The following is a 24,449-nucleotide window of genomic DNA, read 5'->3' on the forward strand; positions in this document are numbered from 1 at the left end:
TTAATTGTTTAAAATTATTTGCGGGTCGCATATCTTCTTATTGTGCTGCGCGATGTTTTCTATTTGTTTTTGTTGAATGTCTCGATCGTCGTGAACGAACAAAAGCCCCCTGGATGGTGACGACGCCAACACTCTGTGTGCACATGTATAGTACTTGCGCTACTTGCGACGCTGGTGCTGAGAGCTAGAAGAGGATTTGTGCCAACGCCTACGCAAACAACTGCATTGCCGCTGCTGCTGCTGAAGAAATATTGAAATTTCCGCCTATATATTATTGCCGCGGCTGCTTTGAATAAATCAAACGCCTCCCCGTTTTTTTCTTTCCTCCCTCCCGCCGGTGAACATAAGATCCCTGGGCCCGTCTATAATATATATACACCTTCGTCAACTCTGCATTTACACTCGTCGTCGTCGTTGAAAAGAGAAATCGATGGAAAAAGAGAAGAGAAAAAGAAATTCTATAAAATATCCGTTCTGGGAAAGAAAAGAAAGAAGACACAAAGCCATCAAGAAGCAAAACCATAGTTCCTTTGCTTTTTTAGTTTTTTCCCATCACACTATACTGTGCTGCTGTGCGTAGTAGTATATGTGTGACTGTGGAAAATCCAATCAATTCACACGTCAACTGTTTTCTTTAGCTCTCGTTTTCGTCTCCCCTCATAGACTTTTCTATAGATAATATCGTCGAGCCAAATAAGTTGTTGGGCGTATTATTACCATCAGAAAGTGCATTATATATATGATCTTTCGTCTATGTATTTGGCTGATGGAAAATGAGGATGTAGACATCAGCAGCAGCCAGGCACACATGAACTATATCAAAACGGAAATGGAATTTTTTGGTTTTTTCCCTCTCCTCATTCCAAATGTTGGCTCTATATGCTCCCCCTCCGGTTTTGTTTATGGAATAGATTGACACTGCTGATGAGCAGCAAGGGGGTATATATATCTGAATTTGCATACAAGTGCTCACATATATAGGGACCAACTTATAACCTCCCATCAAAAACCGGACATCCATATAAATAATATCAAAAGCCGAATGGAAAACATATATGTATAATGGAACTTTTTAGAAAGATGAAAAATTCTCAGTTTAGCATCTGGAGAATTGTCTCTCTACTTTTTTGTTTCAAAAAATCTACGGTCTATTGCGTCACCGAGCGCTCTGCTGCTTTTCCGCTGAATCTTTTAACCCACGCGCGCGCGCTGCTTTTGAAATTGATATGTTTTTCCGCGAAAAAACCAGCGACTGATGCTGGTCCTCTGTTTTCAATTGGGAATCGGCCGTGAGGGAATCAAGCCAAGGATTTATAAGCGAGCATTTTCAAGCTTATATACCGTAGATATATATTTACATGTTCGGGGGCGGTGGGTGTGTCTGTGTATAAGACGGTTGATGGTGGGGTACTGGGGGTTGAATATAACGAGAGCAGCAATATAGTGGAGAGAGAGGAGGTTCATTTCTTACGTTTGATGGCTGTGCTGCTGCTGCTATGCGCTCTCTCCGCTTTTGAAAATCCGGTATTATTATATAGCGAGTATAGAGTGCGATCTACACTTTTGATTTTCTTTTTCATCTTCACCCACCGCTGAGCTGTGTGCGGCTTTTCTTCGTGATGACGCCCGCGCTTCTATACTATACACACTTCTCCCTGCGCCCATCATGGCTCCTTAATAAGTCTGTGGCAAGGAAAATATATAACCCACAGGAGAAAATGTTTTTTTTTTCTATCCTGTGTGAAGTGTGTAATGTACTTGAGAATAAGGAGAGATGATAATGACTCGGGCCCAGCAGCCGAGAATCCCATCGACACACCCACAGCTAATCAGCAAGTCACTTCTGCTGGAAGACTTTTGGGGCCTTTTTTTTTCAAGTTGCAGTCAGAGCGGATAGGGTTCTATATCGCCGTATAGTTTGGTTGTTTCCAAGACAACAATCAGAAAGCAGCAGCCTCTTTCCAACTGTTGTCGAAATATCCCAAGATCGACGACTCTATTCGGCGTTGATTTTGAATTGCCCGCCCTTTTAATATTCCCTTCATTTGACGCATCAGCAAATTCCAAATACATAGAATAAGAAAAGGATACATTTATAACGGCGAAATTGCAGTTGCCATAGATCAAATCAGCCAGGGCACGACCATTCACGACATTTAGAAAATACTGTCTCTCATCTCACGAATCAAATAACCGAATGATTTTAAATGTTTATTAACCGTTTATTGAACTGCCAAAGAAGAAGTAAACCTTGGATTGTCTTTGACTGGATAACGGATCGATTATTTTGATGAGAGTTTAAAGTTACACAAAACGGACACAGAGACCTTATACTATAGCGGGAGCAATAGGAGAAATACATAGGCCGGAGGGCGCGGGAGGGGGGGGTGAGTGGGTATATATCTTGTTATGAGCAGTCGACATTTCGAGCGACTCCAATTAGAATAGGAAGACGAGAGAATGGAATATGATGACTTGGATTTGAATTCTAATCAAAACTGTTACTACATACCCGCCCACTGCTATATAGCGCTGCTCCTAGCTCCTGCTCCTAGCTCCTGCTAGCTGTAATGGAACTCCCAATTGGCCAATTGAAACTTGCCAATGTTTCCGCTCTCTCTCTGAACGCTGCTACTACTGCTGCTGCCGGGGCGCTTCAACGAATATGGCCGCACCAATTGAGAATAGCAGCTCAAAACTTCTCGTCGATTAGACCGTGGACAGACGGTTTTCACGCAAATGGCCGTTATGGGAGAAGGGGGGGAAGAGAGGTCGCGGCAACTGTCAGCGGAGATCAGTCGGACGGAAATAGCAACTTATACACAAGTCGTCGGATCGTATTTATGTACATATATGTCTGTCTTCGTCCGGCAGCGTCGTCGTCGTCGTTCCATGCGGTTATTGCACAACTGCACATCCGGTCATCTCCCCCCCCCTCTCCCGTTTAGCTCCCGGGGAGGAAGAAGAAAAAAATAGATTCGTGTTCCGGTTTTCCGATGGGCGACGCTGAACGAAAAGTTGACATTTCGTTCAGGGATCACTGGACGATCACGAGTCTTTTTGCGCGTTAACGTCCAACTTTGCTCCAGCAGAGCTTTTTTGCCATGTGCAGTTAAAACTAAGCAATTAACGTGACGTTGTTGCAAAGAGAAATATATTTGAGGTTTTATTTTCTATTTTTTTATTTCGTCGCTTCCGAGGAGCGTCGAAATTGTTGACAGTTTGAAGTTACCCAGCGTCGTGAATATTTGATTTCCAGGATCAACTGAGCGGCCATCTAGTGGCCGATCTGGCAACAACTACGACCGAAATGAATCCGGCGGGCGTGAAAAAAAAACGGCCAAATCCAATCAGAAGAAAAATGTTTGTCACGCCAGACCGTAGACAAATTCAAACGACGGACTCTATACACTTTGTCTTGGAAAAATGTCAAAAGAAACCTTGAAAGAACAGATTTAACCTTTTTTTCTTTCCAAAAATAAATAATCAATTCTCCAGAACTGTAAAAGAGGATTTCGTGAGTGTTGAACGAGGAGACGGGAAAAAAATCATTTCTTTATTGGCTTATTACGCCTTCCAATAATATGCAAAGCGATCGACATTGACGTATAGGGGCTTGCATACAACAAACACAATCGAATTGGTAATTTCCGAAATCCATTGTGAATTTAACAAGGGCTGACACCTTTCCGTTCACCTGATTACTAAAAACCGTTTCTTTGTCGGGGAGCGGTCTCTTCCGTCCGGAAACGGAACTATGTACTGCCATCTGAAATATAGGTTAGTTATTACCTCGGGTTTGTTGTTTACAATTTCGATCAACTTGGTGTTGTAAACGCTCAAGGTGCCAAAATTCTCGTTTCGTTATTTCACGTAAAAGCGGACGAGAAGGAGCCTATAGGAGCTAAAGAGTCTGACCAGTACACCCCCCGTTTCATTTTTGTTGTTCTGATCGCATTGGCGTGTGTATACAACGCTCGTGTGCAGCCTACATATGAGTTTGAAGGCAAGAATGTTTTTCTATCCGACCATCATCGGTGAATCATTCGAGTTATATGCGGGCCCTTATCTCTCCCGGTCAACTATTTCTTTATTTTCGTTCGAACGACTTTTTATTTCTCTCGTCATCATCGGCAGATATTAGGCGCCGACGACACAGTTGCCAGGCCACTAGAAAATAAATAAACTATATGCGAGCTAAAGCAAACGACGTGTGTGGACAATATAAACATCGGGGTGGGCTTTTTTCTGTGATTGGCATTTCCATAAGGTGCGTAGCCGCAAGGCTTGAGAGTCAACTATATACCGTAACTGGACGTCAACAAATAAATTTGGTACTTTTTTCCACCACATTGGTTCGTGAGCGAAGGGAAAGAAAACAGGAAGCTCAAGTACCTTGCCCACTTGTTTGTCCGTAGCCTGCTGTCTCAAGTTGAAGCCTTGATTCACGAAAAAAAAAAACCCCAATTGTGAACCTTAAAAAAAGCAACGGGAAAGGGCCGGCCGGCCGGCCATATTACGACGCAGGCGCGATAAGGAACCAAATAATAGTCAGTTCGGGTCGCGGCAGAATGGTCTCGTGTGTCTAGTCGACCGGACGGACGTGATAGTTTATCTAGTGAAGCCTATCCGCGATCGAATTTCTCGATTGGCAAAAACAACAATTCGCCATCATCGTGCTTCATTTTTGCTTGTGTGTGTGTGTTTTACCAGCAGCACGTGTCAACATGAAGAACTCGGATTAAATTTCTTTGTGGATTAATTTTCGACTTGGCAACTAGTATAAACGCAGGTATGTTAATAACACGCGAATTTGATTGGATTTTCAACTGCTTCATTTTACGCCAAATTCGGGAGTTACTTCCCCCCAACACTGTTCAAGATTAGGCAATAGCTCTTTTCTACCTCATTTTATCGCTCTTCTTACCTTACATGGACAATGTGAACACGGCACTTTCCTTCCGAGAACTCCCAACAGCGTCAAAACCCTCCAAGAAAAATACAAATCGAATTTTCAAGTCAAAAGGCGCGTGATTCCGCATCTACAAACAATCATGCGCATTCTAACCCGCTGTACCGCACACACACGTATATGACCGTTCGTCAAAGTTAATCTAATCAGAAAGCTGGAAAAAAGCACACACACGCAAAAACATTATACGACCTCCAAAATAATGCGGACCTTGAAAATTCCACCTCCATCTCCTGGCACATTTCGTGAGCCATTACGTGATTGCCCATCATCATTATTTATATATAGTTCCTATGTATATTTTCTACCTTTTTTTATTCGAGTTCCGCCCCCTGAAGAGGTGTATCATCGTATAGGCTACACCGTAATGAACCACTTCCTAAACAGCTAGGAGCCGTCTGTTATTTTGCCGTTAGGAAATGGTAGAAAAAAAAAGTCTCACGCTGGTCAGCTGATTTGAAATCAACTATCACCGGGGTCGATTGCCTCAGCTGATAACAAACATTTTCTATTTTTTATTTTCTTTTTTTATAACCCAAAATATATAATTTTGATTAGGGATCATGGCGAATAAGGGACCAAAATCGCCTAGTTCACCCGGCCACCAATTGTACGACCAACATCTCATGGAAATTCAATGTAAGTTAAACCCTTTTGAATATTTTATTTTTTAAATTATTCTTTGGAAATGAATTATAATAGAAGAAATCGGTCGTTTCCCTTATTGGGACTTTTGGTGGGACGCAAAAGAGAATTAAAATTGTTGTCAACAGCGAAAGGGTCTGGACCACACAGGTCCCGCATATAGGATATAGCGTCGAGAGAGAAAGAATGGCCGCTGGTCAAGCGCCTAATCTTTTTCTCCCCTCATTAAATTGCAGCGGATGACGTCGTGATTGTTGACACACGGAGCACGTTCCAAACAAGGACATTCTCTCCCCTCCAGCCACACGTATATAAAGACTAGTACGCCCCGAACCAGCAAGAATTTTGAATGGCCAAGGTCCATCAGACTCTCTCTCTGTCTCTCGCACTTGACTGGACCGCCCGAAAGGGCCAGCAAACAACACACTGCGTGTTGCTGTGTGTTGCTGGGAACAAAAAAAAAGGTTCTATACACTCAGTGCCGATTGATCGTTCATCAGTATTGGACGCGTGCTGCTCTGTCCATCTTCCCTTATATTTAAATTCCCCGCGTATTGTATTAGAGAATTCATCCGCGTAACTTTCTCTCTCGCAGTTAAGAAAGATAAATCGTTTTTCGCCTTTATAGTTTGGTACTACAGTGTGGTGAGGTGTGAGAGGTAGAAATCACTTCAATAAGGGCACAAGGAGAGGAGAGAAAACAAATTTGCATAGATTTTGGTTGTGTGTGTGGCTGTGAGAGTTGAGATTTGGCTGGCGGCCGGTCGACTATATCCTACCGCCAGTGCTGGTGGTGGATATCTTTTTCTTTCATTTCTTTTCGTGCCTTTTGGCGTGGCGGAGAAGAACCGTGGCCGGGCAGCAGTGTCTCGGACTGGCAGCTGTTTCTTCTTTCGTCCGGTTTTCTTCCGTGACTTGACTCCCGCCACACCATCAGACGGAACGTGTGTTGATGTCCTACACATCCGGTGGCTCAACAACAACAACCACATCGCGTTCTTATTTTTCGTGTGTCTCGCGTGTCGTGTGTCTCTTTTGACACACATTGACGTCGTTGTTCGATTCTCTCAAATCAGCTGAGTGTGCCGGAGTTTGACGACGACGACGGAAGAAAAGAAACGTCGAAACAGTTTCTCGGTGTGGCGATTGAAATTGCGTAGACGGCCGTGATTCGTGCGTGAACGGGACGACGAGCCAAAAAAAATAACCAGGAGGGAGTTCATAATACTTTCTGCGTGCTGCGGAGGAGATCATTTCACGCCCTCGGGCCGCGTTCGTTCGTTCGTTCAGCAGTCTCTTCAATATTATCCACAGGTGTGTCTCTTTTTCTTCTTTTTGGCCTCCTCCGTTTTTATTCGCCTTCAGGTTCAAATGTTTGGATCCGGTGTTGTTTGTTGGCCATCCACCGTCGAGTCGTCGCTCTTCCATGACACGAAAGACGGAATTTTTGCGTTTCTTTTTCTTTAAGACATTCGACCGAAAATGTTACGTATCATACAAGGTCGTTGCATTCATATTAGCGTCCTCTCAAGTTATTCCGGGTGATATCACGCGTCAATCAATTCGAAACGGCCCGGATCGCCGACGGATATCTCCCCTCCCGCGAAAAATCCATCCATCCGCAGGGTGTAAAAACATGGTTGCCATTTTTCATCCAAACAGCCAAAGATGTTGGATCGTCTATAAGTGATCCGTCTTGTATTGCCATAAAAATGAAATGTGTCATGTCCCTCGACCGCAACTGGTCAAACTGGCCAACAATTGTGGGTCACTCGTGCGTGCCAACACGAACGGCGTTTACTTACAGTCGCGACAACAAACGGCGCAGCAGCAGCAGCAGCAGCCGAAGTAAACACAATGACAGATAGGAGAAAGGCTTTCAATGGCTGTGTCCTTTTTCGTTTCGTTAGTTTTTTAACACGAGCTACGAAGCTGTATTATTGGTTTAGACCCTTAACTAGGTAGAAAGACATGGCGAGAAAGACGTTTATAATTTTAGTTGTTTTTAAAAAAAACTAAAAGCAAACAAAAAATAAACTCAAGCTTTTTTGGCGGTGGCTTTTGACATGACCAAAATTGAAAAATTTCAAACATTTGTACCTTCCCCGGGGTTTCCAATATTTAAAAAGATTTGAAAACATTTATGTGGTTAAAAAAGAAAGAATTGTTTGACGTATAATGTCTCTGCCAACGTCTTTCGCCCTTGAAAGCTTTATTCTGAGAAAGCCACACATTTGAAAAGCCGGAAGAATCGATATAAGTATCGAGCGCTAAGAATCGATTACTAAACAGTGTTGACGATTCAATTTTTTTCAACCAAAAAAAAGTGGAGGAAGAGAAGTTTGTGTTCCGTGACAGGTGGTTATTTAGTCGAGAGTTCTTGGCTCAGTTTCAGTTCGAGTGCACGGCTTTCAGTGGATTGTGGGGGTAGCCAGAAATCAGAAAATATATCGTGAAGACGAAGCTACGAGAATTTCTGACCATGACGAGCTGATTCGTCATCAGCGACTAGGCGTATCGAGCTTTGTAATTTCACCGCGGCCTACGAGATATATTTGGTTTGACATGGAGACGATGGTGAACTACATTGGTGAGTGGCTTGTTGTGATTGAACGAGGAAGGTAGTGATGGCACCCGCCAAAACAAACCGCCTCCAGGTGTCCCTTTACTCTCACCTGGACTGGATTTCCAAATTGCAAATGGCAATCAGTCCTCTTACTTTAAGGCTTTCTGATATTTTGGTACACAGCAGCAGGGTATTTTTAAACCTGCTGTATCTCAGGCTGCAGTTTTGGGAAACCTCTTTACGAAACACTGATTTCGTTTGGTTGTACAGCTGACCCCTTGTCAACCTAATTGCAACTGCAGCAATCAGCGTAGTGTAGCTCTGAATTCCCATCCTTGACCCAGTCATTGATCAATTGAAAATTTACACTTGGGTGGGACGCATGCCAAGATCTCATTCATTAATGGCCATGAGGTTTTGGGATCACATTGCCTTTTGGAAATTGGTTACGATGAAAAGGTATCCCTGAATGTTTCATTTCCAATAATCACCAGCCCCAAAATCCCTTGTTTGTTGAATTGTCAATAAAGAAAACCAGCCAAATTTTCTAAATAAAGTTGTAAAAGTATCTAATTCTGTTGATTTAGACTCAGCTATACGAAGAGGGCTTGTAATGTGATGCCACTCAGATTGCATTGCTTCAGTAAAAGCTGCTGTCTTTCCCCTACCCTCCAAAGATTGTAACCCAAGGAATATCACGAAACACACTTTTCGAGTCCCGTGTTTCGCTTCGCCAAGGCGTTGAGCGTGTCAACGCATAATAATATTCCCTGCGAGTTCACTCTTATGTTACGTCCGTCTGCCTTTACAATGAAAAGATTGTTCAGCAGTAGCAATATCGTATGGCCGGTTGGCTGCCAGGCTGCAGCGCATTTCTTTGCTTGACAAGTTACTGTTTTATTCTTATACTTCAAGCCCGAATTCTCCGTTTTCCATTTGTCACGTGCACTGTTCTGCTTCAGATGTTTCCCTCAATCTAAACTGCCATTGTTCATTCGATTCTCTATTTCAGACGAGCGAGAAGACGTCCAAAAGAAAACTTTTGGAAAGTGGATCAATTCACAGTTGATAAAAGTATGTGTGATTATATTTCACGTTCACCTCGAATTGGTTTGAACCCTTTAATTTTTATTTTATTTATTCAAATGACGTATCGTGTAGATAAATTTTTCTTTGGTGACGGACTTGTTTTACGATCTCCGCGATGGAACGCGATTACTGGCCCTACTGAGCGTGTTGACTGGTCGAACTTATGTGAGTATACTTTTCAATAATTATGTTATTAGCCAACGTACGTTTACAATCAACAAGAGCGTTCTCGTTACGATCCATTGATTTGATTACAGAAACCGGAAAAAGGGCATATGAGAGTCCACCACTTAAACAATGTCAGCTCCGCATTTCGACTGTTAGACAAACACAACGTGAGTATTAATGCATTCGCAAAATGTGAAAAATCTGGTTTTATGCAACTTTTTATTTTAAATTTTTTCCAGGTTAAGTTGGTGAATATCAGCTCCAACGACATTGTCGACGGTAATCCCAAACTAACTTTGGGACTGGTTTGGAGCATCATTCTTCACTACCAGGTATAAACAAAAACAAAAGACATGCGATGTGTGTTGCTGCCTTCTTTGTTATTCTCGAATCTTAACATTCTTGACGTTTACCAGGTACAAGACGTTCTGAAGGGAAGCATGGCTGAGCTACAGCAGTCAAGTTTGGATAAAACCTTATTGAGCTGGTGTCAGGAAGCTACGAAGGTAATAAACCCCGCATACCAAACTTACTGAATGGATTACGGAGAAGAATGCTGTTCTCACGACGGTATTTATGCATGATGGCATTTTATTTCTTCCCCATCCAGGACTACGCTGAGATCGCCATAACCAATTTTACAACTTCGTGGTCAGACGGGTTAGCCTTTATTGCCTTGATTCATCGATTCCGTCCAGATCTTTTTGATTATGAATTAGTCAGCCGAAAGCCGGCAAACGCACGCCTTGAATACGCTTTTCGCATGGCCAACAAGCACTTAGAGATAGCGCGTTTGTTAGATCCAGAAGGTGAGTTGTACTCGTTGAGCCGGTTTCCCTTCACCCAATGTTTTCTTGTCAATAACGTGTTTGTTTTCTTTTTGTCGTTTATCTTTCAGATGTGAACACATCCAATCCTGACAAAAAGTCAATCATGATGTATGTTATGTGCCTTTATCAAGCCTTACCTCATGCCAAAGTTCCCTTGGTTCCAGCCAATGGTAACAGTCCAGCAGAGACAACGACAGAATCTTCCAGCGCTTCGGTAAATTTGTCACCGTTTTTTATTTTTATTTGTGTTCTAATTTGGCTGGATTCAATTTATAGGCGAGTCGGAAGAGCAGCAGTAACGAACCAGTTGATTTCACGGCCTATCAGACTTTAATGGAAGAAGTACTGGTGTGGCTATTGGCAGCTGAAGATCACTTGGATTCGGCGACTACAGTCTGTGGTGACCTGCAAAGTGTCAAAGAACAATTTCACAAGCATGAAGAGTTCTTACTCGAGTTGACCTCCCAGCAAGGAAGTGTAGGGGCCGTGTTACATGAAGGAGCACGTTTGGTGAAGGAAGGCGAATTAAGCAACGAAGAAGCCGATGAAATTCACATTCAAATGAGGCTCTTGAATTCGCGATGGGACCAATTACGGACAAAATCCATGGACCGACAGGCTCGGTAAATCTTTTACTTAAGAAAAAATATTTGTATTTCGTAATCTCACTTGGAATTTATTGATTTTTCACGCAGCATTCATGAAACCTTGACAAAACTCCAACAAGACCAGCTAGAAAGGTTGCGTCAGTGGTTGACCGCGACAGAGGATCGTATTTCTCAGTTGGCTGCTGTTTCTCAGCCAGAAAGTTTGACTGCAGCCGCTGAAATGCTGGAAGATCATCAGTCCCTACAGCGGGACTTGGAGGCTCAGCAAGAACACGTTAATGCCTTGTCCAACATGGTCGTTATTGTTGACGAGTCTGTCAGTGACAGTAAGTACTCCTCCTCCTTTTCATAACATAAAACTTGTTCCTAGACACTGATTGATATTCTTCCCACTTGACATTGAACAGACTGCGCTCAAATGGAGGATCAACTTTCAGCCTTGGGAGAAAGGTGGAGTCATGTGTGCAGGTGGGCTGAACAAAGGGCATCAGCTCTTCAACACTTGTCACATCATTGGGAGCAGTTGGACGCGGATTTAATGCGTCTCAAGAGCTGGCTGGCCGCCCATGAACATTCGCTCAGACTCATCGAAACGAACCCCAGTACCGATAGGTCTCAAATGATTGATGTCGCGCGTCAACTTCAAGTAATAAAATCCCAGACACGTTTTCAATATTCGTCAGATTCTAAAGCTTTACGCATTGACAGTTGTTGGAACGTGACATGGAGCCTCATGTTCAGCGTTTGAGCCAATTACAAGACAACATTCAGCGGCTTCCTTCCTTAATACATGCCGTCACCGTCAAGGAGAATAGTAAGAAGATCCAACCAGTTGGCAATTACAAATGTGTGGATCGATTGTCTTCGGACGTGGAAAATTTTGAAGATAGAATCGAAGCTTTAAATGAAATAATGGAAGCACAGAGACAAAGAGTAAATTTTTCCTCATTCTCATTTCTCCAAATTCTATTGACCCTAATTTTTTAAAATTTGTGTGATATTTCAGTTAGCGAAAAGTGGTGTTGAACTGACCATGATTGTCTTACCGCCTGACATTACGACCTCATTGACAGTATTTGGAAGCAGTGACGGAATTAATAATTCTTTTAGATGTGAAGAGGTAGGAATTCATTCTCCATGCTTACTGAAGTATAATTAAACTTTCTTCTTAATTAAAGGAGGCCACCTCAATCAAGAAACGCAAGTTAGATTCTGACAGGCGTTTCCAATTTGAAGAAACGATTAAGACGGCAAAAGAGCATTTAGAGCAAATGGAAGTTTTGCTCGAAGGAGATTCAAACTCAGAAGACCTTGAGAAGCGTCACGTCGAAAATAAACCCTTGTTAGATCATGTCCTCAAATCCGGTCATGTCCTACTTGATGAATTGCAAAATGGTATATGTCGATCAATCCTAATTAACATGTCATTAGACTCCGTCTCAATTAATAATTTTTTTTTGTAGAAGCTAGCGAAAGTTTTGCAGTTGAAGATACCATGAGTTCCATTATCGAGCGCTGGCTATTCGTTGAAGAGTTACTGACACAGAAGAGCGCCAATCAACAGGAAACTGATTGGTTGGTCAAGGCCAAAAATTGTGAAAAGGAAATTGACGAAACCCTTAGTGTTGTGAACAAACTCAATTGTGTGGAAGAACGGAATTTAGAAACATTATCTAAATTACAAGTATTGATTTATCATTTTCTTTTCTCGCCGCCCGAAAGTTGTTAAACGGTACTCATTGTGTCAACGTTCCTTTCTAGGCAAAATTACAAATGGCCACAGATCAAATCAACAAACTCGCATTAGCTGACGTCGAAAACGGCGAGAATCTCGAAACCACGGTCGAATCACTCAAATCCAAAGTGAATCAATTGGAATCAAGAGTATCCGAATTTGAAAAAGGTACGTAAAAAACGCTGTTTAAAAGTAAATTCTTATCATTAATTTTTTTATTATTTAAAAAATACAGACGTTGTATTATACAAACAACTTAAAGATGAAAGTCAAAGTTTAGACAATTGGATGGCCGAAGTGCAAAATTTTCTTACTGCCGAAGACGTGGGTTGGGGAGATGTTGAAGTCCTTGAGGCTCAGCTTGAACAATCCAACGTAATTACACATCGATTACATTCATGTCTTTTAGATTAATAACCGTTTTCGATACATCAAATAGGCATTGCAAGATGACGTGAAAATCCTGGAGCCTAGTGTTGTCAACGTCAAGCACGTAATTACATTACTAGCTCCAAAGGTGGACGAAGAATTATTGGCGGAGATGAACAAAATCAGTGAGCGCCTTGCAACGACATGGATAACCGTTATTGCCGGCGCCTTGCAAAAAAATGGTGTTCTGGCTACCGCACTGAGCTTAACGCGGCAGACGGTCGAAGGCATTGAATCAACTAACGTTTGGTTAAACGAATTGGAACTGGAAATTCCCCCGCCGGCAGTGATTAATTCGACGTCTGAATTGTCACAGACGCTGAGAAAACTGAACGCTTTAAAAAATCGTGTCGATTTGAAAACGAGCGAATACAAATGTTTCATTGAAGCAGGTAAAAAAGCAACGAGAAACAAGTTGTCATGCCTCATAAATTCTTAACGACGTTCTAACCACTAGGTAATGCGGTTGTGGCCAATCCTCTTGTCAGCAATGTAGAACTGAAAGATAACCTCCGGCAGCTGAGTCAAAGATGGAACGATGTGTCTGGTGGCGTTCTTGATAGGCAACGAGCCCTGAAAGCTGCTTCCCATCACTATGGAGAATTCAAAGGTTTGCCAAGTCAAGATGGATAACATTCTCTTTTCATGTATGAAAGGCTTCGTTGTTCTCTTTGTTGCAGTTTTGACTGCACAGGAGTGCGATTGGCAAGATAAGTTGGAGAAGAAATTGATGCGTTCCACCACATTGGCCGCTGATGCCGAAGAGATATCGGAAGAGCTCGATGTATGCGCGTCAATAATCAATATTGCCTTTGTAAGAGGGAACGTGTTGAAAATTATTATTTTTTCTTCTAATCCAAGGATTTGGAAAACTACATGAAGAATCGACCGAAAGCACGGATATTGCGGATCGAATCGATGGGTAGTGAGCTGGTTTCGTTGAACATTATGACCGACTCTGTAGGATCCGAAGTCAAATCACTGACTGATCGATGGGCTACTCTCGAAGAAAAGGTATTTACCATCATCTCTGTTTCCTTATAGCTTGTGATTCTCGTTATATGCGTATACGCGAACGATTTTATTGCTGAATGTTTAGTGATTTTATTTTTACTTCTTTACTGTACATTTGTCTTATTATGTTGGTCGTGTTAGCGTTTCATTCCCTGGGGGGTGTGCAAACACGATCTCTTACATAAGTAATCCTTTGGAATAATTGAATTTCATCTCATCTAATTTGAAAGGCCAAAGCGAAAGCGGAATGGCTGGAAAAACGAGTCCGAGGAGCCCAGCAGTGCGAACAACGGCTGGTACAATTGCATAGTGCTATCAGCTCAATCGATGCGGAGCTCTGCTCATCCCTGGAGCAAGATCTCTATGGGGACGAACTTCCCGAACTAAGCCAGGTAAATGGAAAAACTAAGCACATGTTTGTTTAGTGTAGTTCTCTTACAGCTCAGTTCTTTTTCCAATATTCTTAACAGCGTCTTAGCCAAGATATCGCACAACAAGAGGCTCTCTTATCTGAAATTCGCCACGAAGAGGAAGACTACGAAGCCGAGGGAAGAAAAGAGGCTGCAAACCGTCTCCACGAGCAGCTCTCCTTCATCGAGGTAAGCCAAATTTAACCATACTACGGGGGTGGGGCTCAAGCTCATCATCTTGCTTCAACTGCTTCAATCGCTTTTTCTTGCGCCACGTTTTTAGGCTACGCTGCAAGACGTCAGGAATAAGTTTCGAAAGTTTCAAAATCCATCTGAATTGGAACCGCGACTAGAGCGTATGCTAAGGGTCTTGAGAGATCTTGAGCAGAGTATGTGTTACATTGAACTGGCTTCCGACGATTGCGAGGCCATCGAAGGACAACTAAACAACTGCATTGTAACCATATTTTCCCGCTTTAGCTTATCTCTAAATATCTCATAACGCGACTATTGGTGCTATTTTTTTCCCTGTTATCATTCAACAGCGCTTTTACGCTAGTCTGAGCGATATCAAAACTGAGGTGGAAGCAGTTTTGCGCGAAGGTCGCCAGCAGGTTGAAGACGAATTGGTGGAGGATAAGCTCACTGTGAGTGCAGAGCTGGATGCGATGAAAGCGCTGTACAATCGAGTATGAATTCCCGGGTTTATATTTAATCATAAAATGGTAGTTTCGACAACTCATAATGTTCTTTTATGTTCAGCTCGGAGAGCAAGTGGCGGTTGCCAGAGAGACCCTGGAAAGGGCTCTGCAGCTAAGCTATCAATTAAATTTGGACCTCAATTCTATGGCCGACTGGCTCAATAACCTGGTAACGGATATCCACAAGACAGAAGATACCTTTGTCGACAACCCAAACCCAGTCGAAGAAATTCGCTTTTACGAGGTAATTCAAATTAGTTTTTGAGGATTATTTTCCTGTTGGCAGTCAAGGGGAAAATGGATTTTTTTTTATCATATTATTTAATATTTTTTAATTATAGAAATGCCTCGACGACATGGTTAGCAGTCAGCCCAAGATGGATAGTATTCGGGACAATTACGGAGCTTTCTGTGGACTCTGTGAACCAAGCTTGCTTGAAATGCTGCGCGAGCGAGTCGAAGACATCACGCAAGAGTGGCAACGCATCGAAGAGCGTCTTAAGAACAAAATCGTCAGTCTCAAGGTAAAAAAAATCAATTTCTTTATACCTCAGTCGCTTTGTTTTCCCCTTTTCATTAAGTAATTCCCCTTTCATGTAACCGCTTACAAAAAAAAAAAGAAAACAACACAAACACACACAAAAAAAAACCCCCGACAAAACAAATTAATGCGTCGTCGAACGGTTGTGGTTGTTGCGCGTATCTGTTAACACCCGTATGCTAAATCTCCTCTACTCCGCTGAGCGTTATCTAGTATTGAAATCCAGTTGCTTCGTTGTGTGTTTTGTTTTTGTTACTTCTCGGGCTACGGGCTATCGTATCGCCTCTTCACGTTACCGCAGTGCAGCCCGTCTCAAATTTCTTTTTTAGATAGTCAGCTACTCGTTCACCGACACAGCTTTTTCAAAAAAATCGCCTCCTCTGCTGATACATATTTAGTTGTTGTTTAACCTTTTTCGGGGTTTCGCGTTGGTTTTTGTCGTAGTGCTTTCGGGTGATCAACACATGCTCCCGGGGAGCATCACCCAAGGTTCACCAGTAGCTTTTCGGTTCCGGTTGACAGCTAACATTGAGAAAGGATCGACAGTTACAAAAAAAGCGTTGGTTAATGCAGGGCGAGGGTGACCCTGACGTTTTTGAGGAGGCTGAAGAACCTTCATCTCCGCATTTGCCGCAACAAAATCGAAACGGCGACGTGCCCATCCGCATGTACCGCAGTGTAGTACTGACATCAGTCCGCCAGTTTACTGATCCCGGATCGCCCCCTATACAAAAGGCTTGTTTGGAACTGCCAGCATCGCCGACTCTCACTGAAGATATGGATCCTAAAGAACTTATCATCGATGGAGAATCTGAAGAGCCCAATGCATTCAAAGACGACGAGATGGATGGACCTGGTCGATCGGATTCTGCGGACACTCTAGGCTACTTTAATGCGGCCTTTGAAGATTTTGACGAACAAGAAAAGGAGGCCTATGCACATGAGCGTACTAGCAGGAGTGGCCTGGAAGTCATCCGTGGTAACGTGGAAGATTTCAATGAAGAGGATGAAGAAATGATGATCGATTCCACTTCGTCTTCCGACAATTCCAGTCAGTCGTCCGAATCTGGCAGCGTTAAAAATTTTGAAAATCCAAATACTGAAGACCATAAAATCCAAATTCTTAAACTGGATGAATCGTACGTCGTTGAAGTCCAAGCCGGCAATTTACCCAGTCCCGAGTTACCGAGCATGGAAGTTCTGAACTCCAGACCCATTACTCCGGACGATTTTCTCACGCCGGAAGAAGAGGCTTGGACCTATCCAACAATAACAGTTGATGAAGAACACCAAAGCGTGACCACTGTCGTAGAGCGTGTTGAAGAAGTGACCGTCCAAAACCAAGTGACTTTCGAACAGTTGGTCATTGAACGTTTCAACTTTCAGAAACTTCCAAACACGTCACAAGATCCTTGCGATTCTCCCATCACCACTGGCACTCCTCCATCTACACCAGCAATGGTAGAGCTGAATGCTCTTTATCAAGCTTTCTCCAATGCTTCCGCCAAGGCCGATGATGTTGATCGGGAAGAAGTTCCACTTGTACAAGAGGTTCTAACTCCTGATGTTGTAACAGAAGTTCCAGTCATTGAGGACGACCAGATAAAAATGTTACACTCCGCTGAGCTAGTAAAGGATGCTGATACTGTAGAAGAAGAAGTTACAGTCGTGAGAGCCGTTCAGGCTGAAGTTATAGATATGGATGAGGTAATAAAGGCCGTCGATAGTGTAGCAGTCGTGAAAGAGATCCAGCCTGAAATTCTGGAAGATCCCATTGAAGTAATGGTCGTTGAAGTTGACGAAGATGTCCCAGCTCATTTTGATGATCAGCTTCAAGTGTTGGCGAATTCTCGCAGTCAAATAACAATTTCACCTCACGATTCGTCAGAGAGCAGTTCCAGTTCCTCTTCAGACAGCGAAGATGAAGAAGAAAAAGATATTCCCGTTGTTGCAGAAGAAGAAAAAGATATTTCCGTCGTTGCAGAAGAAGAAGACCAGCTTAAAGTTTTACCTGCCATTGACGTTAAGATGGAGAAAGTTTCAGTCGCTGTAAACGAAGAAATTAAAGTTTTGGAAGATGCCGTTGACGTTGATGACGCCAATCAACAAGAGGTTACAGCAGTTAAGGACGTCCAGAATGAAGTTATGGAGGATCCCATTGAGATGAAAGTTGAGAAAATTGAAAACAAAGTTCTAGCCATTGATGATGAACAAACCCAAGCTACAGAGGAATCTGCTGAAATGGAGGAAACCGAAGTCGGCAATAAAGTTCCAGCCAATGAAGATGAACAGCCCGAAATAATGGAGGAACATTTTGAAATGAAGGTTGACGAAATTGACAACAAAGTTCTGTACATCGAAGAAGAGCAGCCTCAGGTTTTGGAAGATGTTATTGCGATCGACAAAGGAGTGCAAGAAAATGTCTCTGTCGTAGAAGATGTCGAACCCCAAATCGTGGAAGATCCTGTTGAAGTAATGGCCAATCCTGTTGAGGAAATAATCACAGCCTTAGAAGAAAACCAGCATCACGTTTTGGAAGAGCTTCAAAGTGAATTACAGTCCGAATCATCCTTCAGCAACTCTTCTTTGAAAGGCGATATCGAAGAAGAAACAACAATTGACTTTGAAGGCTGTCAGTCACAAGATTTACCTGCAATCGAAGAAATCAAATTAGAAGTCAAAATTGTCGAAGAAGTCAAAATTGTCGATGAAATTAAAGTTGAAGAAATTACAGTCGAAGAAAGTAAAGTCGAAGAAATTAAAGTCGAAGAAACTAAAGTCGAAGAAACTAAAGTCGAAGAAACTAAAGTCGAAGAAAAAGAAGTTCTACTCGTTGAAGATCCAATCGAGATCGACGAAATGAAAGAATATGTTTCTGCTGAAGTCGACGTAATTGAAGAATTAGATCCTATTCAAGTGGAAAACGTTAAAGAAGAAGATGCCACAGCTGTGAATGACGAGCAACTTGAAGTCACGCAAGAACCCCATGTTGACGTTGTTATGTCACATACTCGTTCATCATCGAGCAGCTCGTCCGAGAAAGATTTAGAGGAAGAAAAAGGCCAGGTCGTTGAGGTCAGCGAGGATATCCATCTTCACGTTGTGCCTTCCATTGAGGTTACAGTCGAAGACAGCCAGGCTCCAGCCACCGAACCACTTTTGGAAGAGCCTATTGCGATCGATGATCTCAAAGAAGAAGGAGAAGAAGTCATAATTGTTAAAGACGAGCAACTTCACGTTGTGGAAGAAATCCCGAATGTTGACGTGGCCTTGTCGAAAACCGTTTCTTGCTCGACCTCGAGCATCTCTTCGTCAAAAAGCGATAACGTCCAAGAAGAAATTCCCATTGTTGAAAACATTGCCGTGTTGGACAATCCTATTGAGGTTGACGAAGGGCCAATCAAATCCGATAGCACCGAGATTATAGCAGTTTTGATTGATGGTGAAAAGGAAGCGATTGTTCTGAAGTGTCCACTCGATCAAAATCGTCCGCTCGAAGCGGATCTTGATATTTCAAACCAGACAGGAAGCATCCTATTAGCTGCAAACGAAGTGAGTGGAGAGGATGCGAACGATCCCACACAGCGAGGGCTGTCGGTCAGCAATGTCAGGCCGCCACGTAAAGTCTCGCGTGACGAAGGGACTCAGACGGACTTTTGCGGTTACACTGGCCGCTTGCATGTTTCCACTCCTGTCCAACCGGCAGAACTTACGTCGATAATCCAACCCCAAACAATCCCATTGCAGGTGGAAGAGATGCAGGCGACGACAACGCCAGACACGGAGGTTGAACCACCAGCGGCCGCGACGACCTTACAGGAAATCGATGCCGATTTAAATCGTTTGGTAGCTTCCATGGAAGCCGCCGAAGAAATCTCTGCGCCTCTCTCGGATGGCGAAGTCTTTGCTGCCGGAGTCATTGTTGCAGAATCCAAAGCCAACGAGGATGTTGACAGTTTCTATGGTAGTGACAAGGAGATTGACAGCGAGGTGGTTTTCTCCCATACCGATTCATCATCGAGCAGCTCCTCTTCGTCGGAGAGCGACATCGAACCGGATCAAACTCAACAGGTAAAGAGTCAATTTTTTTTTCCATCCAAACAAGTCCAACCTTTTAAATTTCAATTTTGGCACACAATAGCAGAAAAAAGAAGAATCGCCCGTCATTGTTGTGCAAGAGTCTCCGCTGGAGAAAGAGATTGCCGAATTCAATGCGGAAGTGAAGCTGATGTCGCGGAGGATCGATGAAGTCAGTGCCAAGTTCTCACCGTCTTCCCCCAATGATCTCGAGGTCAGTATTGAATAAAATCGATGACGATCGATCAATCATGATTAGTTTCCTTTGCTATTTTTCGCTCAGAGTGCCGAAATGGAATTGTCTTTGCTGGATCCAGACGTTGCGACGCTCATCAGTCGTGGCGATAGTCTAGTCCTTCAAGTGCAGAAAGTGGACCTGGAACGTGCCCTGCGTATCAACACGACCACGGGTGAATTGCGTGTGGCCCGCACTGCCCTCAAAGCCAGCAGCGAGGTGACGAAAAAACTCAAAGAATTCTTTCATTATTTTTCCATGTTGGGCCGAATTGGATTTCAAGAGAGTCGAGATAGAGGCGAGCTCAAGTATCTGTCAACATGGAACCACCACGGAATAGCTATGGAATAGGAGAGAAATGGAGGAATGGTCGAGTGAAAAGGAGACCAGTAAAGAAACAAAACCGAACGGGATGGTTGGCGACGGGAGTGGGGTTTGGAGGAGTGGGGGGTGGGAGGCGGCGGCCTGCGTCGTTTAATGTTCTGGAACGTGTCTGCCGAGGAGCGGGTTGACGTAGTAAAAATAAACCCAGTTTTTCCAGCTTCGCTCCGACGTCAGGAGGGAGCAGCAGTAGACGAGAGCCGAGCGGTTGGTGGCTAGTTTACGCATTCCCGAAATAGCGGCAATGGAGGTGGCGGCTGGTTGGAGTAGTAGGAGGAGTTGTGCAAGATGAGAGACTAAAGGCAGCGCGGTTCTCTTTCGTTATTCGCTCTAGGCGATACGACTCCTTCTGATAAGCGGAACTCGGGACGGACCCCCCCCACCCAATACCCCACCGACTGATGTAATGTGTTCCGGCCATATACGATCTCTCACTCCCACAACAACTTCACTACTACTACACCTCCTCCGTTCACTCTCTTGTCGTCCAAGTCGCCAGAGTCTGTCACGAGACATTGTACAGAGCTACCGGTAGCTAGAAGAGTCTTGCTGGGCCCCTTGTTTGTGTCCTAAGGATTTCCCGGCTGCTGTTTAGGAGGGCTCCAATGTGAAGTGTGTGTCGAATAGTGAACCGCCGCCACACAGCGCACTAAAGAGCAAGAGAGGAGGGTGCGAGAGAGTGAAAAACAGTTGAAACCGACCGCAAGCAACAAAAGCAGTTCTACGAGTTTTGGTTCGCCACGCGCCAGCGCACGAGGTCCATCGAGTTTTGTAGTGTTTTATTTTCTATTTTTCCTCCCTTATATTTAGCCTGGCTCACGAGTTTTTAGGGTTCTTCATTTGTTATTTGTTGTTCTCTCTCTCTCTCTCTTTCTCTCTTAGTTTTCTGAACCTATTCGATTCTCTTTTCCTTTCCATTCACTGCTCCTCCCTCCGCCGCGATGATTCTCCTCCATTCTACCGTTTTCCAACCCTCCTGTATTGTTTATTCGGGGGAAAAAGCCGTCGCTAGTTTGGCTAGAAACCTTTTTATGGCCGTTTTTCTTCTGCGTTTGGGCGTATGTGCCGGACAGCGAGCGACTAGTCCGGACGTTAGTTGTCGAGTAGCGTGTCCGTCCCACGTTTTCCAGCCGTCGTGATGTGGTACAGTTTGATGCAATCGGAGCAGGTAGTGCCTAGGGAAATGATCCATCTTGTTTGTGTGTACCGTATGTGTGTGTGTGTGTGCCCTTTTGAAAGTTGATCGCCGGCCAAGAATGCGGTGCCCACTCTTATGCTGCCTTCATCCGTGTGTCAACTCTTACGACTGCCGTCTCTTTTTTGTTCTCGGCTTCCCAGCGCGAGCCTTTCTTTCTTTTTGTTTTGCGGTTCGTGTCAATCGCTCGTGCGGCATTCCTCGAAAAGTTTCGCTGGCCGATAGGGGCAAGCCGTGAAAATGAAAGGGAGAAGCAAAAGGGTCAAAGCAAAATCTCAAATGGGCTGGTGACGGAAGCCTGTCGATGCAAAGAGATGGGAAAGCTCGAAAGTTCTTTCCTTTTTCTTCTTCTCACGGGGAAAAAAAGGATAATGATAATAAATAGACCGAGAGTGGGATAGACAATCGAAGAAGCCTTACCAATGATGTTGATTTTTTTTTCTTCCTAACGTTACATGACAGGTGCGGCGCCAACGTCAGGTGGAGCAAGAGCTGACCCTAAAGGACTGCCAAAAGAAGACGGAACAGCTGCAGCTCTGGTTGGCCAATATCGCCCAAACGTTGGATCACGTGACGCGCATCAACGATCAATCCCAAATAGAGGTAAAAATCTCAGCCGATTTAGAATTTAAATAAGTGAAACGGCCATCATATGCTATCGATTTCCCTCCCCCCGGCCGTATGGATCCTTTCCTGCTAAATGGATACAATAGCCGAAACAATGCGCCTCGTATTTCTGGCAGTATCGTGAATCGAAAGATAGCGTGACTGTATCAGTTTATTCCCAGTTCTGACCATCGGATATGTGTGCGGTGTCGGTTGGAACCCGACCAGCTAAGCAGGAAACCATTGGCTGGCGGCGTTTTTGTTGATCCCTCATTCTGGTGCTACATGATTTGTTAAAATTTGGTTTCTTTTCCCGTTTGGCTCTCAGTCGTTGGAAGAGGAGCTCAACCGACGGCAGAGCGACATTCGCCAGCTGACCGAAGCGGCCGGCAAGTTGAAGGAGCAGCAAGTGCTCGAGTACCAGGCATTGATCAGTTCGTTGACGATACGCTGGCAGGATCTACAACGGCAATTTGTCGACTTCCAGACAAAGGAATCGTCGGCGCTCGCTGCCGATCTATCCGACGACATGGGCGGACCAGATTTCGTGACTCGTGTCAACAAACTCCGCGAAGCTATTGCTTCCGTCTCGCGCCAGATGCACAGTCCACCTCTCAATTTGAAGCACTACGAGCAGCTTAGCGGCCAAGAAGACTCCATCAAGGTATGTATACCGATCCTTGAAAGGCCTCGATTCCACGTACTTCTTTTGACATTTTCCCTCTTTTGATCTTTTTTTAAAGGTCGTCAAGACTGCGCTCTACACGCTCAAGGGCGATGTCGATACTTATAATCGCGAGAAAGACGATGCCGTCGAAGCCGCTGAGGCCCAACAGCAAAAGGAACAGATCCAGCGCGTCCTTGACAAGTTGAGAGAAGAATGGACCTTATTGAACCGGACCTTCGTCGAGAAGCAAGCGTAAGAAAAAAACGGAGATATTATTTTCCTTTTTCAATTCCGAATTCTAATTGGATTTTGTTCTTGCATTTCCAGTCGAGTGCATCAATCGCAGACCACATGGCGGACACTTCACGCCGACATGAAGGATTTCGAGGATTGGCTAACCGCAGCCGAATCGTCGCTGGTCAACCTGCAGAGCGAAATCCACAATCGGGCTGAAAGGAAGGACAAACTGAAAGAGCTCGAGTCGCAAGTGACCGCCCGTCATAAGTAATTTCCGTAGCCCAGTGCAGTTGTTGCTGTTATTGTTTTTGTTCCTGTCTAAAGTTCAGAAGATGATGATCTGTATTAACAATTTCCTGTTTCAAATAGGGTGATGAGCAACATAACGTCGACATGCCGCGAGGTGGCCGCCGAATGCAGCACGGCTGATGCCGTCCTACTGCGGGAGAAACAGGATATGCTGGGAAAAAGGTGGAGGTCACTTCTCTCCGGATTGGCCGCCGTTCGTCAGCGGTGCGTTTGTTTCTTTTATGACTTTTTATCGATCTGATATATATAAACGGGACGACAGCGGGGGCCATCATCCCCCCTGTAAACTGCCAGTCACGTTTTTTTATTGTCCTGTCTGACGCTAAACCAGACCAAAGGAGGAGACGTACATTTTTAATGGCGGCGGATGTATATAATGAAATATGAATTGCGATTCCATGTCCACAGGTTGACTTCGCTGGATGGTAGCCCCTTACCGGTTGCCAAATTGACTCCATTAGTCATGTCACCACCAAAGAAAGGTAATACGTTGAACAATTGTGACTTGATTGCTCTTGCAGAATTGCTCACCGATCGGATTACAAATGACAGATGAATCCAACGGTTCGGAATCGGATCTGACTGTCCACAGCGCAAAAGAGACGCCACCGACGACTCCCAGCACCATTGTCGCCAGTCTGGACAAATCAATCCTGCAGGTTTGTCCCCTCTCTTTTTTTTCTGTCTGCCTGTCATTCTCCGTTATCATTTTTGTTGTCTAACGCACTTTCTTGCATCCTTAGATCCGAGATTGGCTTACGGTTTTGGAAACGATGCTGAAACAGCAAGTGGCCATCGTTGGCGATAGCGACGACGTCCTTATGCTCCTGGAGAAACAAAAGGTCCGTTTCTCTTATTCTTTTTTTCTCCCCCTAGTGTTCCTTGTGTTTTGTTGCACACACGCCGTAAAGACTCGTCTCTAGAGGGATGGCCGGAAAAAAAGGAGCTCCGCTTGGCTCGTCTCGTCCATTAGATTTCCTTGATTGACGTAGGCTCAATCAAGTCTCAAGTGCTAACGTACGAGAACAGCAGGG

General features: G+C 44.0%; 1 protein-coding gene across 12 annotated transcripts in view; it reads left to right on the plus strand.

Moving 5' to 3' along the window:
- The first annotated feature begins 4,573 nt into the window (after positions 1–4,573).
- LOC124190269 (dystrophin, isoforms A/C/F/G/H-like) overlaps positions 4,574–24,449 on the plus strand; it is a 50,183-nt gene continuing 30,307 nt past the window's right edge. For 2 of the 12 annotated variants that reach the window (XM_046582882.1, XM_046582886.1), the window contains exons 1-39: positions 4,574–4,792; positions 5,531–5,611; positions 9,196–9,257; positions 9,345–9,437; positions 9,530–9,607; positions 9,680–9,772; positions 9,857–9,946; positions 10,051–10,249; positions 10,339–10,484; positions 10,547–10,893; positions 10,966–11,204; positions 11,286–11,524; positions 11,587–11,811; positions 11,885–11,998; positions 12,057–12,273; positions 12,342–12,562; positions 12,640–12,781; positions 12,849–12,988; positions 13,053–13,434; positions 13,500–13,652; positions 13,723–13,826; positions 13,904–14,056; positions 14,287–14,448; positions 14,527–14,655; positions 14,750–14,923; positions 15,012–15,155; positions 15,229–15,411; positions 15,509–15,691; positions 16,282–19,779; positions 19,850–19,999; positions 20,069–20,239; positions 22,059–22,199; positions 22,531–22,866; positions 22,946–23,121; positions 23,197–23,373; positions 23,476–23,619; positions 23,824–23,897; positions 23,968–24,074; positions 24,159–24,257. In XM_046582882.1, coding sequence (XP_046438838.1) covers positions 5,536–5,611; positions 9,196–9,257; positions 9,345–9,437; positions 9,530–9,607; positions 9,680–9,772; positions 9,857–9,946; positions 10,051–10,249; positions 10,339–10,484; positions 10,547–10,893; positions 10,966–11,204; positions 11,286–11,524; positions 11,587–11,811; positions 11,885–11,998; positions 12,057–12,273; positions 12,342–12,562; positions 12,640–12,781; positions 12,849–12,988; positions 13,053–13,434; positions 13,500–13,652; positions 13,723–13,826; positions 13,904–14,056; positions 14,287–14,448; positions 14,527–14,655; positions 14,750–14,923; positions 15,012–15,155; positions 15,229–15,411; positions 15,509–15,691; positions 16,282–19,779; positions 19,850–19,999; positions 20,069–20,239; positions 22,059–22,199; positions 22,531–22,866; positions 22,946–23,121; positions 23,197–23,373; positions 23,476–23,619; positions 23,824–23,897; positions 23,968–24,074; positions 24,159–24,257 — 9,561 coding nt within the window. In that variant the 5' untranslated portion in view covers positions 4,574–4,792; positions 5,531–5,535. Of the gene's footprint in view, positions 4,793–5,530; positions 5,612–6,088; positions 6,932–7,807; positions 8,208–9,195; positions 9,258–9,344; positions 9,438–9,529; positions 9,608–9,679; positions 9,773–9,856; positions 9,947–10,050; positions 10,250–10,338; positions 10,485–10,546; positions 10,894–10,965; positions 11,205–11,285; positions 11,525–11,586; positions 11,812–11,884; positions 11,999–12,056; positions 12,274–12,341; positions 12,563–12,639; positions 12,782–12,848; positions 12,989–13,052; positions 13,435–13,499; positions 13,653–13,722; positions 13,827–13,903; positions 14,057–14,286; positions 14,449–14,526; positions 14,656–14,749; positions 14,924–15,011; positions 15,156–15,228; positions 15,412–15,508; positions 15,692–16,281; positions 19,780–19,849; positions 20,000–20,068; positions 20,240–22,058; positions 22,200–22,530; positions 22,867–22,945; positions 23,122–23,196; positions 23,374–23,475; positions 23,620–23,823; positions 23,898–23,967; positions 24,075–24,158; positions 24,258–24,449 lie in introns of those variants that run through there. The other 10 variants (XM_046582885.1, XM_046582888.1, XM_046582892.1 and 7 more) reach the window with 8 other exon arrangements.

Source organism: Daphnia pulex, chromosome 3 (genome assembly GCF_021134715.1).
Source record: "Daphnia pulex isolate KAP4 chromosome 3, ASM2113471v1".
NCBI lineage: Eukaryota > Metazoa > Arthropoda > Branchiopoda > Diplostraca > Daphniidae > Daphnia > Daphnia pulex.